General features: G+C 36.4%; 1 protein-coding gene across 2 annotated transcripts in view; it reads right to left on the minus strand.

Annotated features, from left to right (window-relative positions):
* The window catches only part of GBE1 (1,4-alpha-glucan branching enzyme 1), a 298,040-nt gene that overhangs the window by 36,288 nt on the left and 239,264 nt on the right, over positions 1-22,488 (minus strand). For both annotated transcript variants that reach the window (XM_039535439.1, XM_039535447.1), the window contains exons 13-14: positions 7,053-7,237; positions 5,569-5,699 (exon numbers count right to left, since the gene is read on the minus strand). In XM_039535439.1, the coding sequence (XP_039391373.1) occupies positions 5,569-5,699; positions 7,053-7,237 (316 nt within the window). The remainder of the gene's footprint in view (positions 1-5,568; positions 5,700-7,052; positions 7,238-22,488) is intronic.

Consider the following 22,488-nt stretch of genomic DNA (forward strand, 5'->3'; position numbering starts at 1 on the left):
ATGATACATTCCCATATTTGTATGCCATATTTTTTATTCATTGATATTAACCTTAACATATAAACTATCTTGATGGAATTTGGCATTTGGCTGATCCTAAATTAAGTTCTTTGTCCTCATTTGTTTTATAAAGCATGAATTCTAATAGGCTGGGACAGTTACATAACTGCACTTCAAAGCAGTCTGCAAACCAAGCAGCTACAAAGCAACATCTTTGCCTTCAGCAATCACACTCCAGTGACTCATTCAAGTGACCTTATTTGCTCATTAGAGGCTCTAGGTGCAGGTTGCAAATGTCAGAGAGCCTGAATTTGCATTTGAAAAAAATACATCTTGCAGCATTTTAATAGTAATATTCCTGAGATTTCAGGTCACATCTAATTTTATTTACCTCTCTATATTTTTGACTTCAACTATTGTTATTCCTCCTAAATCCATGCCCACAATGAACATGCTACACTTTAGTATTCATTCACTCCAGCTTGTAAATGCTTTGATACTTTCATGCCATATGGGAAAAGGTAGACTTGTAATTAAATAACCATTTCTCCTGGCAACATTAAAATTGTGTTTTTTCTACCTAATCTTCAGCAGCAAATGGGAACTTGCAATGACAGAAACATGAACACAGGAAAAAAAAACAACACACATTTATTTAGGGATAGATGAGCTAATAGATATTCATATTGCACCACAACATTTCATAGTCTAGTGCCAGTCTCATTATTAAAATTGCAGCTCACCCTTCAATGAGCTCTTAGCAGGTGGACCTCTGGATGTATGCAGAACTTATGGCAGGATTTCTAATTTCTCATACACAAATGAACAATATGCTCTGTAACAATAATATAAGCCAAAATCACCCATTTAATAAATGTGAACTTGGTGCATGTAAAAGCTGATGGACTGACAGCAGTAGCACAATCATAGGTATATAGTTTCTGAAACCAGAAGGAACATTGCATTCATCTAGTCCTCTAACCAAACACTAACATACATATGGGTAGTATAAGCTTCTTTACACTTCCCAGCAATATACCTCAATCTTGCTCTGGAAGAACAGAATCGGTGAGTGAGAACATTTTACTCATCAAGCTTATTCAGTTCTAGACCTCTCAATCGAGACTGCCAAAATAAAAACCCACTGGCTTCCAAAATCCATCATCAAGCGCTTAAGTTCTTGCATTTCACACCGAAGTTCCAAATGAAGAATAAAGGATGGTTAGTGGAAAAAATGTTCAGAAGATTGAAAAACTCCTAACTGACATTTAAAAGTAAAACTACATAGCCATAAAAGCATTTTTAGATAAAAACAAAGCATGAAAGCATTTCCAATTTACAGAATCCCAAATATATTTTCTTACACACCTATCTATGGGTCAAGTGTTTTACTAGAAAACTGAATCCAAAAATCCATGGCTTTAATTGCAGAGCAAAAATTATGAAAAAAAGCCATTCCCACTTAAAAAGTAATTTTAAGAACTGAAGCCTAAAATCAGGATTTTGGATAGTTGAGAGGAGATAAAGAAGGTTAGGATAAGTGAGTAAAAGTATATAAGCTGTTAACATGCGGAACTATTTCATTTAAAATTGGCATTAAAAACATTTCTACATAATACATATAATATAAATGTTGGACTATTATAAAAGATTCAGTTAAAATAGAAAAGGAGAAAATAAGCTTCTCTTTGTGATTTTTTTTGCCCATAAATTGTCTAAGCCAGCTATTTTTGTTGATTAATGGTTTAAAAAAATCTAAAAACTAACAGTATTTGTAATGCTCCTAAAAGAAATCAAAGCACATAATTTATATCTCCTCTGGCTATACAGAGCATAAGTAAGGGCTTCCCACTGACTTGCTTAGCAGTTTATACTCTTGACGTAAAGCTCCAAAAATAAGCTTAACTCCTCTAGAACTGAAATGCCATAAAGGTTTTTCATAGCCTTATCTACACTAAGGAAATTCTGGAATTCCCCCCCGCTCTCCCCACCTTTACTAACACTGGTTCTACCAGCACAAGGAACATTTGCAGCCCCAGTACTGATTGACCACTGGCTACCCATAGTATTTTAAGCCTTGTGTATGGTAGCACTACTTAGAGCATGTCTAATTGACACAGTACTTAAAACACTGCTGGCATCCAGTGACCCCTCTCCACTAGTATGCCCATTGTTGCCTTGTTTGATCTCCTGCAACTGAACAGAGTATAAATAGCTATGAGGGGCTTTTCAGTTCTGGGAGTGTTTCAATAAATCCCTGTGCCTTATTAATTCCAGCATCCATCTGTTCAAGGTTCATTGAGCCCAGGTTTCCCGCACATGGGAGATTCTGCCACATTGATGCATGCCTGGCTAGTGGAACATCCTACACAAGTCATGTTGAGCTCTCTATGGAGCCTGTTGAGATTTTTAGGCTTAATTTTAGCTCTCTTCTTTGGCATCTTTGGTTTGAGAAGTGTAGAAAGGAGAAAAACCATCTTTACTTATGCTTTTCTGAAGGAAGAAGAGATACTCTTCATCTGCCATTGTTTTCTGACAAAATCTCACCCAACTTTTCCCCAGGAAGAATGGAACCAAAGTTTAGATGTGCACACAATCTGCTCAGAGTGACTGTCTGCTGTCCAAGGTCTTAGTTAGAGATGGTCACTGCACAAGAAGTCATAGAGCATGCAGTTTAACACAGTGTGTTTAATAATATATCTATGACAAAGGTTATGACCAGGAATATTTTCTTTAGGAGAAATGCCAGAACGTAGAGGTGCTTGTGAAATAGGTGGTGGCATGTGAGGGTCTAAGACCTGCAACTGAGGCCTCAGAGCCCCTTCACAAGACACTCTTCAACGTGGTCCTTGTGAAAGAAGTCTCCCTCTGGAGAGATCACCATGCCCTTGCCTAGGTAAGCAACTGCCGTGTCTACCTTTGGAATGGCTGTGAAAGACTCCCTTGACTCTTAGAAACCGTTAAACAAACAAACAAACAAACAAACAAACAAACAAACAGGCCTGCTTTGTGAGCCGGCTGTTTGTGGTTGTGCACCTGCTGGGAACCTCTGCGAGCATAGGTGGTGCTGTGTATTCCTTTTGTCTGCTTTAGAACCCCAGCTACCACAGAGGACAGAAAAGAGGGAGCCACAATCATAGCTGGTAGAGCAGCGGAGGCTGGTTACAGGGAGCTTAGAAGGGAAGTCTTGCACTGGTGTACCCGAAGGGATAAAGATGAAGCAGCAGGGAGGGAAGCAGACAATTGATAGAGATAAAAAAAAATAGTCACTACTATTCAAAAACTTATTTAACCCCCCCCAGTTTTCAACATAGCACAATACAGCAGGAGAGCATGAACTCCTGACCTAATTCAGCAAATAGAGGCAGAATTTCAGTGGAAGTAAGCCCTGCAACAGCACTGAGTGCCCCGAATTCCTAGCAGAGGAGGCAGATCAAATTTATCATGGTTTGGGAGAAATGTCATGAACCAGAACCACCATATTTTAGGGGAAAATACATAAAATGGCATCTTTCAGAAAAATAAATCCATTAGGAAAAAAATAAAAATAGGCTTAAATGTAATGACACTAGTATTAGACTACTGTATGAAAAAGCTTTAATTCAGATTCTCAACGACAGCCTCGCTTGATCAGAGGTCTATTTGGCACTAAGCCTCAATTGTCCAGAGAGAGAGAGAGAGAGACAGACAGACAGACCGACCGACCACAGGCAGGAGGTGTGCCTTGTGCAATGGGATTCTCATATTAAAAGAAACTGCTTATCAGATAAAATTGCAAAGTAATAATCTCTGTTCTTGTCCTTTTTATAACAAATTATGTTTTTCACATGCTTGAGCTATTCTCACTGTATGAAATCCTAATGATTTCCAGAGTCAAAATAAATGTAAAAAGCCCTACACACACACACACTCGTGTGTGCAACCAAAACCAACTTAAAAAAAAGAAACAGGAGAAATGCTACCACTGTATGAGTAACTCAAAACAAATTTTCCATGAATATTTGCTTGAATTAAAACACAAAAACATCAAATTTCCTGTGACTGTGCCTGCACCCAAGATATGGTACTAAACCTGCCAAGATGCCTAAGACAAACTAGCAAGGGATGAATTTATTGAAACTCACGTGGAAGTGCACATTAAAACCAGTGAATGGAAGCTGTGGAATTTCCTGTATAACTGTTGTCATATGCAGCAGCCCAGCAGAAACAGAAGCAATACGCCCTGGAATCTACGAGTACAAATCACTGTGTATTTGTAATGAGAAAGGAGCTACTAATGCTATAAATAGATACAGGATATGTTTTTTTGAGAGGCTTGAAAAAAATAAATTCAGTTTGTGAAACAAAGGACACTGACAATGAAGAAAAAGAAAATATTTCTACAGAACTTCAGGAATCATGAACAGATTGGCCATAAAAAGAAATGTGACACTATCCTGGCTTCCTTTAAATTTATAAACAACAAGTACTTGATGACAGTACCTCACCCATTTTGAGGTAGGGCCTGATACCAACAGGAAGGGACACAGTTTGGAATTCCAATGTGTTCATTTTTTAAAATCTTGACCGTTAAACAACAATAAAGAGCGTTACATTGAATACAGAACTGCAGTACACGGGAACTATGGTAATCAGTTCAAATTAAGCAATTTTTAAATAAAACCAACTAAAAATACTTGGGAATAGAGGCTCTAAACTGAATACCACAGTAATTTTTAAAACAGTGACTGGTAATCCATACAGGTCCAAAAGCAGGTTTGAGTACTGAACCTTTGGAATCAGAGAAGGCTTGGAAACAAGGAGTGACAAAGCTAATATTCAGTTTGAATTTAATGATGGCGTACAACTGTGGTAGATATCCATAAAATTACACTATAAATTTGCAGGTCATTTGGCTTGCAGGCCAAGGTTGAATCTATTGCAACACAGGGCCTGCCAGTCTAGTCATACTAACTTTTCTGTTTCAGTTTTGCCATCTTTAAAATGCGCTTAATAAGAATTTTTTGTTTTCCATCTGCAGACCTCAAAGGACTTTATGAAAAATCAGGTAGTGCAGACTAGCTTAATTTTTACACAGATAGGTAACCGATGCACAGGTAAATGGAATAATTTGCCCAAGTTCACAAAGCAAATTGTCAGACCCAGAAGTTGTGTTCTCACTCGCCAGCCAAGGCTTAACAAGGACTGAAGTGTGGGGAGGCTCCTCACAACCATCTAGTGGCTCAGTTTCCATACTGTAATAATAATAATAATAATCACCCTTAGCACATACTAAAAACAGGGCATTAAAATAAGAACTGCACACGTTCTCAAACTGCTACTTCTACTTGCACTTCCTGTTAGATGATCATAAGTAAGTATAGTTAGGAATCTACATTCACTTTACAGTGTGTTTTTTTACTGTACACTATTCAATACCGAACAACGTAAGCTTATTTTGCAGATATAAAAAAGTAAACAAAACATTATTTCTTACCTTTTCATTACAGTTTGTATTCAAGTTTAAAATAAAATTAAAGGTAAGCTTTTTACTATTATGCTAGGTCACAGAAGTTAACAAAAGGATATTTTCCCGGCGTTTCAGCACCCACTCTGTATTCAGTATAGCTTTTAGATGGATGGAAATTGAATATAAAAATTAGATTTGCCCTCTCAAATATGATGACCTTATTCGATTCATGATTTTCAGTCACAAAAGCCTGGAAAGAAAATAGAGAGTTACATTTTAGTTGTTACAAAAATAATATATTCCTTATTTGTAATTAAAATGCACTACAATAGGAAGTTAAATTCAAGCAAAGTTGCAATGTAACTAAAGACAAAACTGACAAAAAGATTAACTAGTATCAATACAGCTTTAAACCATGGACTCTCACAGAGTATATAACTTAATATAAGATTTCAGATCAGAAAACTATATTTTTAATTTTTAAACAGCTAGGTAAGATGTAAAAGAAAAAGATGGAATAAAAGTCAAATATACATTTTATTGTGGCAACTGAAAAAAAAATGACACCTGAAGAGAATTCTTTTGAAGCAAAGATAAATTATGCATCAGCGTCCACACACGCTTTTTCTCAAAAATGGTGAGGGTTTTTTTGTTTTTGTTTTTTTAAACTAAAAGAAATTCACAAACTCTTTCTAGTCTGGATCAGCAACATTGCCACTGTGGGTCATTTAGAAGTTGAACAGAAGATTTGAAATAAGCAGGATGCTTTTTTTGTACTGCATAATGTGCATATAGGGAAGGATCATTATTTGCCCCTTAGTGCTGAAAATGGCATTGATGATCAACCATGCTAGGATATGTATGACCTGCAACAAAAAACTATTCCATATATAATACCTTTGCTCTATTCATTTGTTAAAGCCACACACCAAAAAAAAAAAAAAAAAAAAAAAACCCTACATGGCCATTTCAAACAGTCCTTTAAAGAGAAAGTATTATGAACAGAATATACTTAGTAATACTTAGTGAGTATGTGCCCCAAAGCTATAATACAATCTAAAACTTATTTGACATTGGGAAACTACAGAAGGTCTTCTAGTCTGTAAAGTTTTATAACAAAAGAAGTATAATACTTATAAGTTATGGAGGTATAACTGCAAATATAGCATTGACAGCTTTAAGTTCAGGAGACTATAACATAAGATACACTACATGGAAAGTGTTTTCCTGATGACAGAATACTTATTGACATGAAAAAAAATTGTCAAAACAATTAAGACATTTCCAAAGCAATCTTTCAATTGGATTCCAGGCAGAGTTTTATTATTTGCTTTAACTAATCTGAATTAAAGTTTCTAAATGAAGAAGCAAAAATAATAAGAAAAAGCTCCCTGTGAAAGTAAACAGGACACTGTTTCAGATCTTCATTATCTGCAGAAGAGACTTCAGTGACATGTTTTGACAATCTGAAGTATGTGACAGGGCATTACAGTGTATAATAAAGTGCTATTTAAAATTTTTGCATATAGATTTTATATTCTTGTAATTCTGCACATTTACACTACTGGTGACTAAAATATAACATTTTGCGTATATAGCTTACCGGGGGAGATGCAAGCCAGCCAAATCTTTCTTCCAATTTATTCATATCTCTGTCAAATGCGTTTAGGAATCTATAGCGAAGAATGTGATCATCAGCTAAATGAAACTGTCTCCTGGCATAATGGTAACTCTCATTGTTTCCTTTTCTGGGGAAGTCTAACCATTCTGGATGCCCAAATTCATTACCTGTATTTAAAAATATTCATTAGGAAATGGTAAGAAATATACATAGACATGATTAAGAGATACTGAGAACCTGAGCATACATTGTCCACAGCACTGCTACTCACCTGTTTCTTTCTCTCTTTTTGTTTCAAAGTTAGATTTAAAAAGCCTTCTGCCTTTTTTTGCAAATTGTCAGCTCAGTGAGTGCTAAGATGACAATCAAGCATGACATTATGTGAGAGGTGAATTCTCACTTGAGATGGAGAGACAAGTGAGAGAGTAATTGTGATTGAGTAATGAAAAGGGTATTCCTGTCCCAAATCTGAGCTACTTTTATCCATACCATAGTCCAAAAACTACTCTTGATTTTTGTCTTAATAATTGGAAACTCTTTTGTCATGGAAGATCAAATGTTTTCTTAAAGTCCACTCTTATCTTATATATCATAGCTGGACTGCTTGCTCTTAAGACTGATTTTACAAAGCAAGACTATCCAGCTTCTCATGTTACCCAAGATATATGTCATAAAAACAAAAAAAGCAGGTATCAAAAATGATATATAGCCCACCAAAAGGATATAAAACCCACTTTATGAAAACCCTCCTGTCTTCAACAAGTTACCTAACCTTTTATTGAATTTCTACATTATATTAAACTCCCTGTTAGCACTTTCAGTTCATGATCTGTTTTGTCTGTTTCAAAAAGGACCAGCTACGGTTTTTTGCATCTAGAGATTTGTATGCACTTTCTTCTGTTTTGGAAAGTGGAAATACTAACTTGAAGTCTTACTGTCTAATCCATTCAATATTATCTATAACTAGCTATATCTATATATTCATATTCCAGTGTTTACTTTTTCCTTAAATTGACAGATTTTGATTTCCTTATCTGCCTTCACAGCACATGTAGTATCTGACTTTTAAGGGTTTGGGGTTTTTTTTGTTTGTTTTTTTTGGCCATCTTTCACTATACTATTCCATGTGCTCCAACATCTTTTAAATAATAGGGAGATCGCAGCTGGATACTAATTTGGCTCTTAAGAGAGTATTAAATTTGATTAGATGCAAATTCTCTTTTATAACAGTAGCTCAATATCTTTTTTTTAATTTCCTCACCATATTGTCAATACAGTTTGTGTGCAGTCCACTATTATTCCAAGGTCATTGTCAAAGACCTTCTGTGATTCTGATCCATTTATTTCATATTTTTGTTTATGGTTTTGAGCTGAATGTGAAATGTAATGGTTATGTTTGTCAACATGAAATTTAATATGCCATGTGCTGGCACATCTCTAATGCAGATAATAATATTGCAAAAGATTTTACTATATATTTTCTGTAGCTGTCTCTTTTTTTCTTTTAATCATTTCTTTGACCAAACTAATGTTCCCATAGCCTGAACCATGGAAATTTACACAGGCCTGTTTGATAACCCACATTCACATCTGCCACCTTGGACATGTCCTCAAGGCCTTTCAGGTGTCACATATTGTGGAAGGCAGCAGATGTTGCTGCACATATAGACTAAGTATCCAGGAGAAAGTTTGGTTTCCTCCTCCTCAACCAAAACACAGTGTATACTAGAGCTTGAGTAGATGTTTGGTGAAATTTCAGTAATTCCTTTGATGTATTTTTCACATATTCCTTCATAGACTCTGGTTAGGGTCACAAAGACTATGGGAGTTAGTGCACCACCAGGACTGGAATAATGCTATGAATGTACTTAGTAAGTGAGGCACAGATCTCCCAGCAATCATATTTTCTTTTAATTTAAATAATAATTTGTCCTTTGGGACTTTTCTACACCACATGGAATTGCTGATGGCAATGCTATTATCTGCCAGAAGTAGTACAGGTGGACCCCAGCCTTTCCCATTATTCTTGTATCAGGTACATTCTGGTAGCTGAAATGGGAGAGTCTCTCTCTCCCCACTTTTTTTTTTTTTTTTAAAGGGATTGAGGGAGAGGTGGAAATGGTAGGAAATTCTTTTTTTCTCTGTGGTGGACAGTTAATCAGTAAGGCCAGGAGATCCGTTCAGGTTTCGTGGTGCCCTCAAAATTAGTTATAGCTCGTCTGACACTGTCTTAATGACCATGAGCCTGATTGTTAGTTGTCCTGACTGGGTTCTGCGGAGGGTAATCTTTAAGCACTACGTGAACGCAAGGGGTAACCATCAATATAGGCAGCATATAGTGACTACTTGTGTGGTCCGGTAGTCGCAATCTTAATACCACATACAAAAGTTCTGAGAAGCTTTTCAATAGTTTAAGGAATCTTTATGTATGGGGAAAGATGTTTAAAATCTGTGTTTTGGGGAAGGGAAATTGTTAAAGTATATTAAAATGAATGGTTCCAGTAAAGTATATGCTAGGTCACCCCCTCCCATTTTTATTTCTTCCACATACAGCAATATTCATGTTGGAGTAATTATGAAAACCTCTACGCACAGAAGTGCTATTGAGATTTCTTTTCCTGTAATTAATTTTTTGCTGTTTGATGTGAAGGTCCAAATTATAAACTGACAACAAGCCAGCTGGTATAAGTGATGCAATGCAAGACAATGAAACTAATGGGGAAAAAAAAAGCTCTGTTAACTGAACATTTTGATTAGTGAATGTTTTTGCTTTGTTTCTCTACACTGTAATGCATAATAATTTTACCTAGGAATTAATTAAAGTGTACCATTGCCTACATGCTGTAGATATTATGCATTTATTTCCTGACACAAAGGGGTAAGCTGATGTGTACAAATTATCAATTGCACAATTCTAATGGGACCTATGCATTACTGCCATATTCACTGTGCTGTCAATTTACCCATCAATGCATTTGTATATTAAACTATAAATATATTTAAACCTCCAACATAAATTATTTTGCAATCTTTAGCTGGTGTTGGTTAGTGCTTCGCTGAAGCCCACGGGGCTGCTAGAATTGTGTTGATCTTTTTCCTTTTCAGACAGTTTTGATAGCTGTTCTATACACCAGCGGTCTCCTAAAGAGCAAGACTAAACTGATAAGACAAAAGGGCAGTTTTGTGGGATCACACAACATAACTTCAAAAAAAAAAAAACAGAAAGGGGGGGGCAGCAATGTATTGTAGCATAGAATACGTGCTTAAGAGCTCTTAAAATTACATAAATGGTAAAAAGTTGTTGTTGGTTTTTTTAAGGAATTCTGAAGCATCTGAAGTCAGATCCTATAGATCGTGACATCCTGTTCGGAAAACAAACATTTCAAAAGATTGCTAGCCTAATCCTCGTTTTCTCTAGACATTCCAATACTCTTGGTAAGATAAAATCAAAATATTCTATAAGTCTCACACATCAATGTTTTCATTTTTGTTACCAAGTCTGTTTATTAGTATACTTAAAGAACTAAAACATATAAATATGGCCTTAAAAATATGGTAATATCAGCCTAGGCCACTGTCTTCTAATAAGCTCCATGCAGGCAGATTCCTCCTCCCCCATGGAGTCCCTCTCATTTAAGTCAATTCCCAAGCCACCTCTCCTGAAAATATCTGTGTAAAAGGGTTTGGGTCTAGGTCCAAATACTGGGAGAGCTGATCTCGCCAAACTGTTGTAGGAGATGTTTGGTGTACAAAGCAGATGGTGGCAAGACAATTACTGTGTATTTCTTAAACAGAAAAAACAACCTTGATGCAAAAACTATTTGATAAACACTCAAAAAGGGTAAAATCAAATAGTGATAAAAAAGAAACTAAAATTTAAAATGCAGTTGTCAAATAAATACATACATACATGTTCTGCTAGAGAGAGCTAGGCCCAGATTTTTAAATGTATTTAGCGGTTGCTGTACTCAACCTTTCAACATTAACTGATTTAGGTTTCTAAATCTCATTTTCAAAAGGCCTAAGTTTCCTAAGTGCCTAAATCCCTTTTGAAAACAAGGTTTAGACACCTAAATCAGTTAGGAGCTGCAAGGCTGAGTGCAGGAACAACCAAGTACCTTTTAATAGTGTGGGCCCAAGAGTCTAATTCAGTGTTCACTTAAGTCAGTGAAACGACTCCTATTCATGAGATTAAGTAGTTGTTTTGATCTACTTCATCTTTTAAACTGAGGCAAAAAATACTACCTTTCCCTTTTCTCTGGGCTTGTTATTGACATTACATATTCTGCATGTACTCTAGTTAGTGGATCTCCCCTTCAAACCTTTGGCTAATCCCTTTTTTCCCTCCTCAGTATTTTTGAGTCCATTACATCTCCTGCTCAACATGTATCCATACATTCATCGCACCCCTTTATACACCAAGAGTGCTTTCTCTTGTCCCAATCACTTTCTTTTCAGATCATTCTGGAAGACATATAGAGAACAGATATGCCTTGATTGATTAATAACTTTTCTTCCTGGCCCTCAAAAATTAGAAAAACTATCTGTGACACTCTGTACCTTGGGGGAACACCCTACACCCCCATGTTCATCTTTATAAAATGACTGTGTGGTATCCAATGGAAAGTTTGTCATGTTGGGTGTCTTCGGAAGGCTCATGATGCACTGAGCATGGTTGTTATAGTAATTGTTACAGTAATTTTTATAGGTTACAATTTCATGTACATAGTTATGAGGCTGAAAATAAACCCAGGAAAAAACTCTCCAAGAACTGAAAGGCAGTTCACACCTCATCAGGGCATGTATGGGACAAACCCAGCCCAGCCTCACAGGGACAAAGGACGCTGGCCTAGACAGCAACAAAAGAATCTGTTGGACTCTCAAGGGAGACACCCCACTTCCTTTGGTCAGTTTGGAACTGCAATGAGGTAATGCTCACCTGACTCTGAAGGGGGCGGGGGCAAAGGCAAGAGGGAAGAAAGAACATGATAAAAGGGAGATATGTTTGCCATGCTCTTCCTCTCTCTTCCACCTACATCTACAGATACCAAACCAAGCGACTGAAGCACTGATCAAAGAAGAGAGCCTGGCTGAAGAGCAACCAGCCAGCCTGTGGTGAGAAGCATCTAAGTTTGTAAGGACGTTGAAAGCGTTAAAATCAGCTTAGAATGAGTTTTGCTTTTATTTCATTTGACCAAAGCTGACTTGTTATGCTCTGACTTATAATCACTTAAAATCCATCTTTATAGTTAATAAATTTGTTTGATTATTCTACCTGAAGCAGTGCATTTGGTTTGAAACATGTCAGAGACTCCCCTTGGGATAACAAGCTTGGTACATATCCATTTCTTTGTTAAACTGATGAACTCATATAAGCTTGCAGTGTCCACTATGTGACTTATATGTCATATATGCGGGCATAACTGGACACTGCAAAACGGAGGTTCCTAAGGTTGTGTCTGGGACTGGAGATATTAGCTAGTGTCATTCAGCTGCAAGTAGCTGGGAGCAGCTTACATGCCAAGAGTGGGGGTTGTCACAGCAGAGCAGGTTAAGGCTGGCTCCAGAGAGTCAAGGATTGAAGTGACCTAGCAGATCACCGATCCAGATAAGACCAGAGGGGAACATCACACTATCCATCTGTTTTGCCCCATCAATATTTCTTTCACCCCCAATTAGAAGCTACATATTTACTTGCCTCAGGGGTCAGATCTACATCTCTCTGTATATATGTGGATAGTGTCTCTTCCACTGTTGCACACCCTAAGTAATATGAATTGCTTATGGACAAAGAATGTGTTAAGTATGTCCATATTTGAAGGAGATAATCCAAAGTTATACCTTAATTTATTAAAATAAATTGCTTAAAAAGGGAGAAATTCCAATTAATAATGTGAGCTAATACTGAAATACAGTCCTTGAAATGAATAAAACATGAAAAAGCCTCCGATAAGAAAATGATTGAAGAAATTAAAACTCAGAAATGTTTTGACAAAATGAGTTTTTGTCAGAAAATGCAGTTTCATCAAAACCAAAACTTTGTTGGAGAGAGGGTCATTTTGAACATAACTTTTCGCAGGCCCAGACTGGAATTCCTAGTCAAAGAAAAAGAGACCCACCTCAGAATAACTAACAGCCCAACAGGTAGGGCACTCACCTGGCATGTATTAGATGCAGGGACTAGGACCTGACTCTCTCACTTCATAGATAAATACTATAATAACTGGGCTATTGCCTATTCTAGGTCTGTGAGTTGGTCTGTCAGGTGTGTGGGTATGGGATTTCATCTCCTGCTCGCAAAAAAAGATATCCAGAGATCTTTCTTTTGTGAGATACGTAATAGGAAAACATTTTGAAGTCTTCAAAATTTTCATGAGCTGGAAAAACTGTTCCCTGCCCAGCTCTAGAAAAATAATATACAACTACATGTACACTCACAACTATGTTGTCATCACAAAACTGCTTATGGTACATTGGCTTTTATTGCTTTTGATACTTTAAAAAAAATGGTAGACACTTGTTACTGACCTTTTCTCCTCCAAAGGAGATCCTTTTGAAATACGTCACTTACAATGAATGTTTACTTGTCAAAGCAGACAGCAGTAAAGGCAAGCAGGCACAGGTTAATGCAAAGAAAATCATTATCAGACCATTTGCTGTATCTGATACCAAAGACTATATTTAAATTCAAGAGACTTCACAGGTTACTGTCTCTATCTCCTGGTGAAGAATTCTTAAGACGCCTGTACTCTTGCAAGATGATGTATTAATCTAATATTTATTCTACTGTTAAAAGGTCCATCAGTCTGATTTTCCAGTTTAATATACTGGCTATTTCAAAGCCCATCAGGCTATGTCTTGGTACACAGGTTGTCAGCTTAGATAAATACAGCTAATGTTTAATTCTGCTTAGATGTTATAAACACTTCCCCTCCTCTACCAGAGGGTCTCATTTCTTTGACATATACTACAGTCTGCAATTGTTAGTTTTTTGGTTTTTTTTTTAAACATTTTGCTGATCACAGCACTTCCCAAGTTCACAGCGATAAGTATTCCTAAAATACTTTCTGCAAATCATATTCATTGTAATCTATTTCTGACAAAACCATTTAGCAAATAAGACACAGATAGAAACCCTAGTAAAGATATTTCTCTCAACCTGTAATGATACCCTGGCCTTCCCATATTTTTTGATTTAGAAGGTAAAAGGAACTGCAGTTTCAAATTCTGCTAAAATTTGAAAAACAAACAAACCAACCTATAATGTAATAAGAAAGCCCCAACCTCCCCACCCCATTATTCTTCTATTCTGCTTTTGTGAGATGCCAATTCTGCTTAATGGTATGATGGAGACCATTGTTATTCTTATTCAAAAGAACTGCTTACATATCTGAAAAGCTATTTTGTTTTACTCTTTAGCATGGTGGACAACTAGTCTCACGTGTTGAATGATGTAAATATTTAACATACATTGTGTGTAGATATAGATTAGAGCAAAAATATTTCAGAAAAACACACACGCTCCCACTCTAATCTCATGTTTTTGCAGATTTGAGTTTCCATTCCCTTAACTTTTTCTGTCTAGAGATATAACTAGTTATTCTGCCTCCTACAGCTTTGAATCCTTTCCATAGAGTTTTTCCCCTCCTATATACATCTTTCTATTATTTTCTGAATATTTTATTTCAATTTTTACATTTTTTTCTGAATTCCTTTTGCTCTAATAAATAAATGTCAGTTCCAGGCTTTAGTTACTGATTTAAACTTGTTTCCCAGATTAAGTCAAATCACATTATGAATTGGTAATTCACAACACGAAATGTTGCATTTTTCTATTCTTCAGCTTTCGTTGCGGACATCATTAAGTTATCTATCCTGGTTATGGGCACTGAACACTACTGAAAAGTATGTGTAGCTTGCTTGAGTGTTCTGGTGCACTCATGTGCAAATCAGACTTAGTTTGAAAAGTTATAGTTAATATTTTTACTGGATGAATGTCCTGAACAATGTAGCACAAGATGTTGCCATGTCTTTAAATATATCTGAATTTCATTAGTCACCCTTCTCCCCTCATCCCCAATCTACGATTTCTGCAGTTTTTAAAAATAAATAAATAAATAAATAAATAAAGCTTTGTGTTTTCTCATTTGTAATGTAAGAATTATTTATTATCCCTCCCATTTCTCTCTTTAGAATTATTCTACCTTCATTGTCAGACTCTACTGTGGGAGAAGTTATTGGATTGTCTTAATCAATACCATCACAAGTTTTTTTCTTTTCTTTTTCAAAAAATAATCTTGTCCTACAGCCAATCCCTTTTCAGTTTCTCATATTCTATTTCTGATTAATTGGTCTCTTGTCACTGAGCCACTTCACAGCTGGCTTTGCATAGGAATTAAAAAACAAAACAGCCCCCCAAAACTCATGCCAGTAAAAGTGTTCAGTCCTCACATTCCAGGTAATTATAAACTACACTATTCATTTTATCTGCTCAGGTACAAAAAAAATTTTCTATTGAGAAATCTATAATGTCTATACATCGGGGTGCCAGGTGACTTAGGGCAGTGGTTCTCAACTAGGGGTCTATGTACCCCAGGACTCAGAGGTCCTCCAGGGGGTACATCAACTTGTCTAGATAGTTGCCTAGTTTTACAATAGGCTACATAAAAACCAGTAGCAAAGTCAGTACAAACTAAAATTTCATACAGACAAAATGAGAACGTAAGCAATTTTTCAGGAATAATGTGCTGTGACACTTTTGTATTTTTATATCTGCTTTTGTGAGCAAGTAGTTTTTAAGTGAGGTGAAACTTGGGGGGTATGTAAGACATATCAGACTCCTGAAAGGGGTACCGTACTCTGGAAAGGTTGAGGACCACTGACTTAGGGCTTGTTTACATGGCAAAATAAACTTTGCATAGCTATAGCAGAAAATCCCTTAAAGCCAGATCCAAAGTCCATTGAAATCAAAGGCAGCTGTTCCACTAGGCATTATTCAACCTGTCTTCTACTACTCCCCAATAAACCCAGATGCAACAAAAATATGGCTGCCTCATTTAAAGTGTAATATACACCAAAATAACATTTAATTAAAAAAAAAGATTGTTTCAACTTTAACACTTATTTGGAGGTTTCTATCACCAAATACTTCATGTTAATAATATTCAGCAGAGCATTAGATGTCAGAATGGGACATAGATAATATTCACTGTTAATAATGAAGGGCAAAGAGTTGTATTAGAATATTTTAGTGAGTCCAGACTAATAACGTCCCAAATAAAGCTTCCCCCAATCTTTCTGCAGATACTTCAGAAGCCATTTTACTCATACATTTTAAATATGGAATATTTATGAATTAGAGTAGCAGTGTGAATTATTTGGGCTGCTTTGACATTTTTACACCACAACAATGTCCTGATCATTATTTCCAAATAAATAATGGCTTGTGGAAACGCATCTTACTAACAACAATGGCTTTCAAATTAACACTTCTTCATTGCTTTTAGTGCCTAGATATGTAGCATACATTATATAAAACTCACTTTCTAGAGAGTCCTGAAATATTAAGGAACATATGGTGGAAACATTCCACATCGTTTATGTTATTAAATTGCAAATGTCTTAGAGAGAGAAGTGATAGATGTTGAGAAAAAATATTATGAACTGAAGTTTTGACCACAGAAATTCTAAATATTTCCTTGTATGTATAGCACAATACAAAATGTTGATCTAGCACTTCATAATTTCACAGATAATGGATTTTAAAAGGGAGAGTTAAACCAGGAAAGTCTATTGATTAATATACTGTGGGCATAATCCTGGCCCTATTGAAGTCAATGGGGTGTTTTGCCACTGGCTTCAATGGGGACAGATATTTATGGATGAGAGAAACAAAATATAGAAGAGGAGGAAGACAGACACAAAAAAAAAAAAGAAAAAAAAAAGAAACTCAGAAAAATTATATAAATATTTTGGCTCTGAAACAATGTAAAACATTTTTTTTTTGTTTTGGTTGTTGCTACAGCTACTTAAGGCAGCTCTTTGAGTGTATTTAACTGGAACTGCACAAAAATTGCAAAGTTGAAAATTAAAGTTTGGACTGATTCAAGAAAGCCGTTCAAATGCAAATACCACCACCTTGCACGTGGGGTCTACAGAGCCACCTGATACTTAATTATACTACAAAGAGGACTGAAATAGGTGTCAAAATTAAGAAGCAACAAAGCTATCTCAAAGCTTCAAAACTCAGTGCAAAAATGGGTAAAACAACCCTGTCAGATATTTTTGCAAACTCCTCCAGATTGACTAAAAAGAGCCATTATATTTGTCATAAATTTTCTGCATCAAATACCTGAACATCCCAGTGACAGATATCAGGACTCATGAACATATAAATATTCATGAAGTAACAGACATTCAAAATTACCAATAGGGAAAATTATACTCAGTTTTATTTTAAAATATCACCAAAACCCTCACACATGAAGCTCCTACTTCATTGCTATTATTAACAAATATTTATATAGTACCATGACTTTTCATGGTACTTCACAGATGACCGACCAACCACATGATTCCTATCCAAGAGAGCTCACAATCTAAAATCAGACCAAGGTGAAGACAAAGGAAAGCATTAAAGAAAGGAAGGATAAGACTGAGATGGAGCAAGGAAGGAGGCAAGTAACAGCACAAGAGCAGACAACAATGGACAGTGTAGAACAAGGTCAGTTTGAGGAGTCAGTTGAAGGAGGAATACATGCGGTTCCAAGCATATGGAAAGGAGGTACAAAGGAAAGAGAGAACAGAGTGAGAAGTGGCCCCAGAACAGTGGGAAAAATTGTGCACAAATGGGAGATGCAATGTAGGTGGGGGAAGAGTTGTAGCATCATAAGGCTCAAATTTATCATCCCCGTCTTCATGTTGAAAGAGACTGGGAGGCAGTGAGATACATTTGGATACGGGCAAGAAGATATTCAGCAGAGGCAGAGAAAAATTATTACAACTTATTACAGTGAAGGTGAGAAGTTCTCTTGCACATGCAACATTACCTTAGACTAAATGCCCAGCCTGATCATAGGTGCCAGTGTCTCTGAGCACATGGCCTGCACAGAAACACAAATGGGCCATATACATAACTTGTTGAGTCCTTTATCTCCAAGCATTAGTTCTGCAGTTACTCCTCAAAAAAAGGGACTCTTGTTAGCCTGCTCAAGAGTTCACTTTGCAACTGGCTTCCCTTTCCTGGAATCTTAAAGCCCATTAGAACAACTTCTTCTGTACCCATTTACTACAATTATCAGATAAGCTCCCCCATTTTCCATTCACACCAAAACAAAATGCAACAATGAAGACAATAGCACTCAAACACTAGAAGTGGGAACTCTTGTTCCCCTGCCCTCAAATCAAACCAATCACATTAGAACACCACAAGGACAAAGGAGAAAAAAGAACTTGCACTCATAGGGCTTGTCTACACAGAAGTTGTCTTGTGATAACTATTCCAATATAGTTAAAGCAGCACCAGGCCCCTAGTGTGTACGCAGTTGTATTGATCTAAAGAGGAGTATAGAAGTTTATCTCTATAAAGGTACAGGAATGAACAATACTGTGCAGTTATATAACTGCATTCATACCAGGGGTTATATTGTTACAGTTAAATCAGTAAAAACAAACAAACAAAAACTCAAAGACAAAAGAAAACTTCAAAACCACATCCCTTATTGAAACAGTTCCACTGGTACAAAAAATTTGTAAAACCAATTTAAACCAAAAATAACCCAAGGATTTCAGCCAAACAAAACAAATACTATAATGAAACCTACATGACATTCTCCACATGCAACAGTTAAATTTACTAAAATATATTTTTAAAGATCTTTGAAGTTACTGTATAACATTTTTGGGAAAAAACAAACAAACAAACACACTGCAGTCATTCCTTTCCATTCTAATTTCTACCAACCTGTCAGTATGCTGGCTTCCTGTCTGATTGCTAATACTTCATTATATGCAAGGCAACCTGCCACTTCCTGTGTCCCAGGTATACTCGAATGCAACTAGATCGAACAATTATGATGTCTTCTAATACTCTGCATTTTATAATTGTGTTTTTCTTATTTCTTACAGACATGAAGAGTACTCGTTTTGAAGTTCACAGGTACCATCTTATCATGTACCTTTTTATTATTAAAAAAGGCAATAATATAACCAATTGTTGACTTTTTACATGATCTTATTAAGGAAAAAAATATTTTATAGATTTAAAAACCATTTAGAATAGCAGGGATATTTATAAGGGATAAGGAGATTTACTTAATTATAGTGTAGGAGAGAATGTGCTTTCCCTTAACGAAGTCCATTATTCTTTTAAATGGTGGCCATTGTTAGTGTCTTATAGAATGCAGTACTTAAAACAATATTATTTATAATACACTATTGCCCAAGATGTGCTAGGGCACATTTAAGCTTATCAGGTGAAATAAAGAGAAATCCTCTCTAAGGAGGAAGAACAGTGATTGTATATTTTTCGTAATCCAAGAGTAGAATCTGTGTCCGGTAAATATCAGGTGGGGAACAGTTTAGTGGTCTAAGCCTCACGGGTGAAATACTTAGTATCAATGAAGTCACTGCTTCAAAACCTTCTAATCAACACACACACAGCTTCTGGCTTTTTCCAAGCCAAAGCAGCATACACTATTTTTCACCACAATGCACTAAAGGTTTAAAAAAAAAAAAAAGCCAAATTAAAACAATGTCTTTCTATGTAAAAAATAGAGCTGTCAAGCAATTAAAAAAAATAATCACGATTAATCGCACTGTTAATAGAATAGAATATATTTAAATATTTTGGATGTTTTCCAAGTTTTCAAATATATTGATTTCAATTACAATACAGAATACAAAGTGTACAGTGCTCACTTTATATTTATTTTTTATTACAATTGTTTGCATTGTAAAAAGAAAAGCAATAGTATTTTTCAATTCATCTAATACAAGTACTGTAATGCAATCTCTATCATGAAAGCTAAACTTACAAATATAGAATTATGTACAAAAATACTGCATTCAAAAATAAAACAATGTAAAATTTTAGAGCTAGCAAGTCCACTCAGTCCTACTTCTTCAGTCAATTGCTCAGACAAATGAGTTTATTTATATTTGTAGGAGATAATGCTGCCCGCTTCTTGTTTACAATCTCATCTGAAAGTGAGAACAGGTGTTCTCATGATACTGTTGTAGCTGGCATCGCAAGATATTTACAAACCAGATGCATATGCTTCAATCCTCATTCCAGGGGACATGCATCCATGCTGATGGGTTCTTCTTGAAAACCATCAAAAGCAGTGTGGACTGACACATGTTCGTTTTCATTATCTGAAAGGTTGATTTTCTTTTTTGGTGGTTCAGGTTCTGTAGTTTCCGCATCAGAGTGTTGCTCTTTTAAAACTTCTGAAAGCATGCTCCCTACCTTGTCCCTCTCTGATTTTGGAAGGCACTTCAGATTCTTAAATCTTGGGTTGAGTGCTGTAGCTATCTTTAGAAATCTCACATTGGTACCTTCTTTGCTTTTTTTCAAATCTGCAGTGAAAGTGTTCTTAAAATGAACAACATGTACTGGGTAATCAACCGAGACTGCTGTAACATGAAATATATGGCAGAATGTGGCTAAAACATAGCATAAAACATACAACTCTCCTCCAAGGAGTTTAGTCACAAATTTAATTAAAATATTGTTTTTTTTAAAACGAGCGTCATCAGCATGGAAGCATATCTTCTGGAATGGTGGCTGAAGCATGAAGGGCCATATGACTGTTTAGCATATCTGGAACGTAAATACCTTGCAATACTGGCTACAAACGTGCCATGAAAATGCCTGTTCTCACTTTCTGGTGGCATTGTAAATAAGAAGAGGGCAGCATTATCTTCTGTAAATGTAAACAAACTTGTTTGTCTTAATGATTGGCTAAACAAGAGGTAGGACTGAGTGGACTTGTAGCCTCTGAAGTTTTACATTGTTTTGTTTTTGAGTGCAGTTATGTAACAAAAGAAAATCTACATTTGTAAGTTACACTTTCAGGACAAAGATTACACTACAGTACTTGTATGAGGTGAATTGAAAAATACTATTTCTTCTGTTTACATTTTTACAGTGCAAATATTTGTAATCAATTACAACACAGAATACAAGATACATGTGAAAAGGTAGAAAAACATCCAAAATTTTAGACTATCAATTGAAATTTATTAAACAGTGCAATTAAACCTGTGATTAATCAAAATTAATTTTTTTAAAATCAAGATTAATTTTTTAGTTAATCGCGTGAGTTAACTGAGATTAATCGACAACCCTAGTAAAAATCACTCTCAGCCATCACCACTATCAGCCTAAAGACAAAAGCAACAAACAAACAAACCACTACTCTAGTGTTCTAAGTGAGAGTATATATATTAGGTTTGAGTCTAATTAAAAAACAACAAGTAGGTAGACTGTTACCAAGCCATGCCTGGTTTTACAATCTGGCCAGGCCTCTCTGGACCAACACCAATCTGTTGTGAGTTGCCCCAATTCCTGGATCTGGTCACAGTTCCTAGTTTTGGATCCCTAGGGCAATTCAGCAGCCTCAGATCCTAGAACCAGAGACTAAGACTTCCTAAGTTGCTGACACATGCTCCCCCCATAGATCCACCCAGCTATGACCACTCTGGCTCCTAGTTTAACCCCTTCAGAGACAATGTGACAGGAAAGGAAAACAGGCTTAGCAATGGAATTTCATAGTCACTTTATTCTTATAAAGCACTAGAGTAACTGATCTTTGCAAATTAACCAAAATCCTGAATCCCCACCCCAATCCCTTCAACACACACCCACCAAAATCTGGTCTCACCTTTTCTGTGAGTCTGAGGCCTTATCAGTATTTCATGCTAGGCAGAATCCCTCCTCACTGCTCTCTCTCCAGCTTGCTCTTCTTGCATGGGGTCATGGACAGTCCCCACATCCCAGAGCACACTTGCCCTTTTAAATAGTCTTCCCATATAGCCTTGTGCCCAGGCTGACAAACTTCAACCCCCTCCCCTAGCCAGGCTTCTACTGTTCCATGTGGATGGCAATGAGAGACAGGCTCACAACACACACTGTTGTCTTGGGGCACGTCTACACAGCAAGAAGAATCCTGTAGCAGCAAGTCTTAGAGCCCCCATCTACAGCCTCAGGCTTGTCAAGTATCAGAGGGGTAGCCGTGTTAGTCTGGATCTGTAAAAGCAGCAAAGAGTCTTGTGGCACCTTATAAACTAACAGACGTTTTGGAGCATGAGCTTTCGTGGGCTCATGCTCCAAAACATCTGTTAGTCTATAAGGTGCCACAAGATTCTTTGCTGCTTCTCAGGCTTGTGTTACAGCACTAGAGATAGCTGTGTAGAC

The sequence above is a fragment of the Mauremys reevesii genome, linkage group 1 (genome assembly GCF_016161935.1).
Source record: "Mauremys reevesii isolate NIE-2019 linkage group 1, ASM1616193v1, whole genome shotgun sequence".
NCBI lineage: Eukaryota > Metazoa > Chordata > Testudines > Geoemydidae > Mauremys > Mauremys reevesii.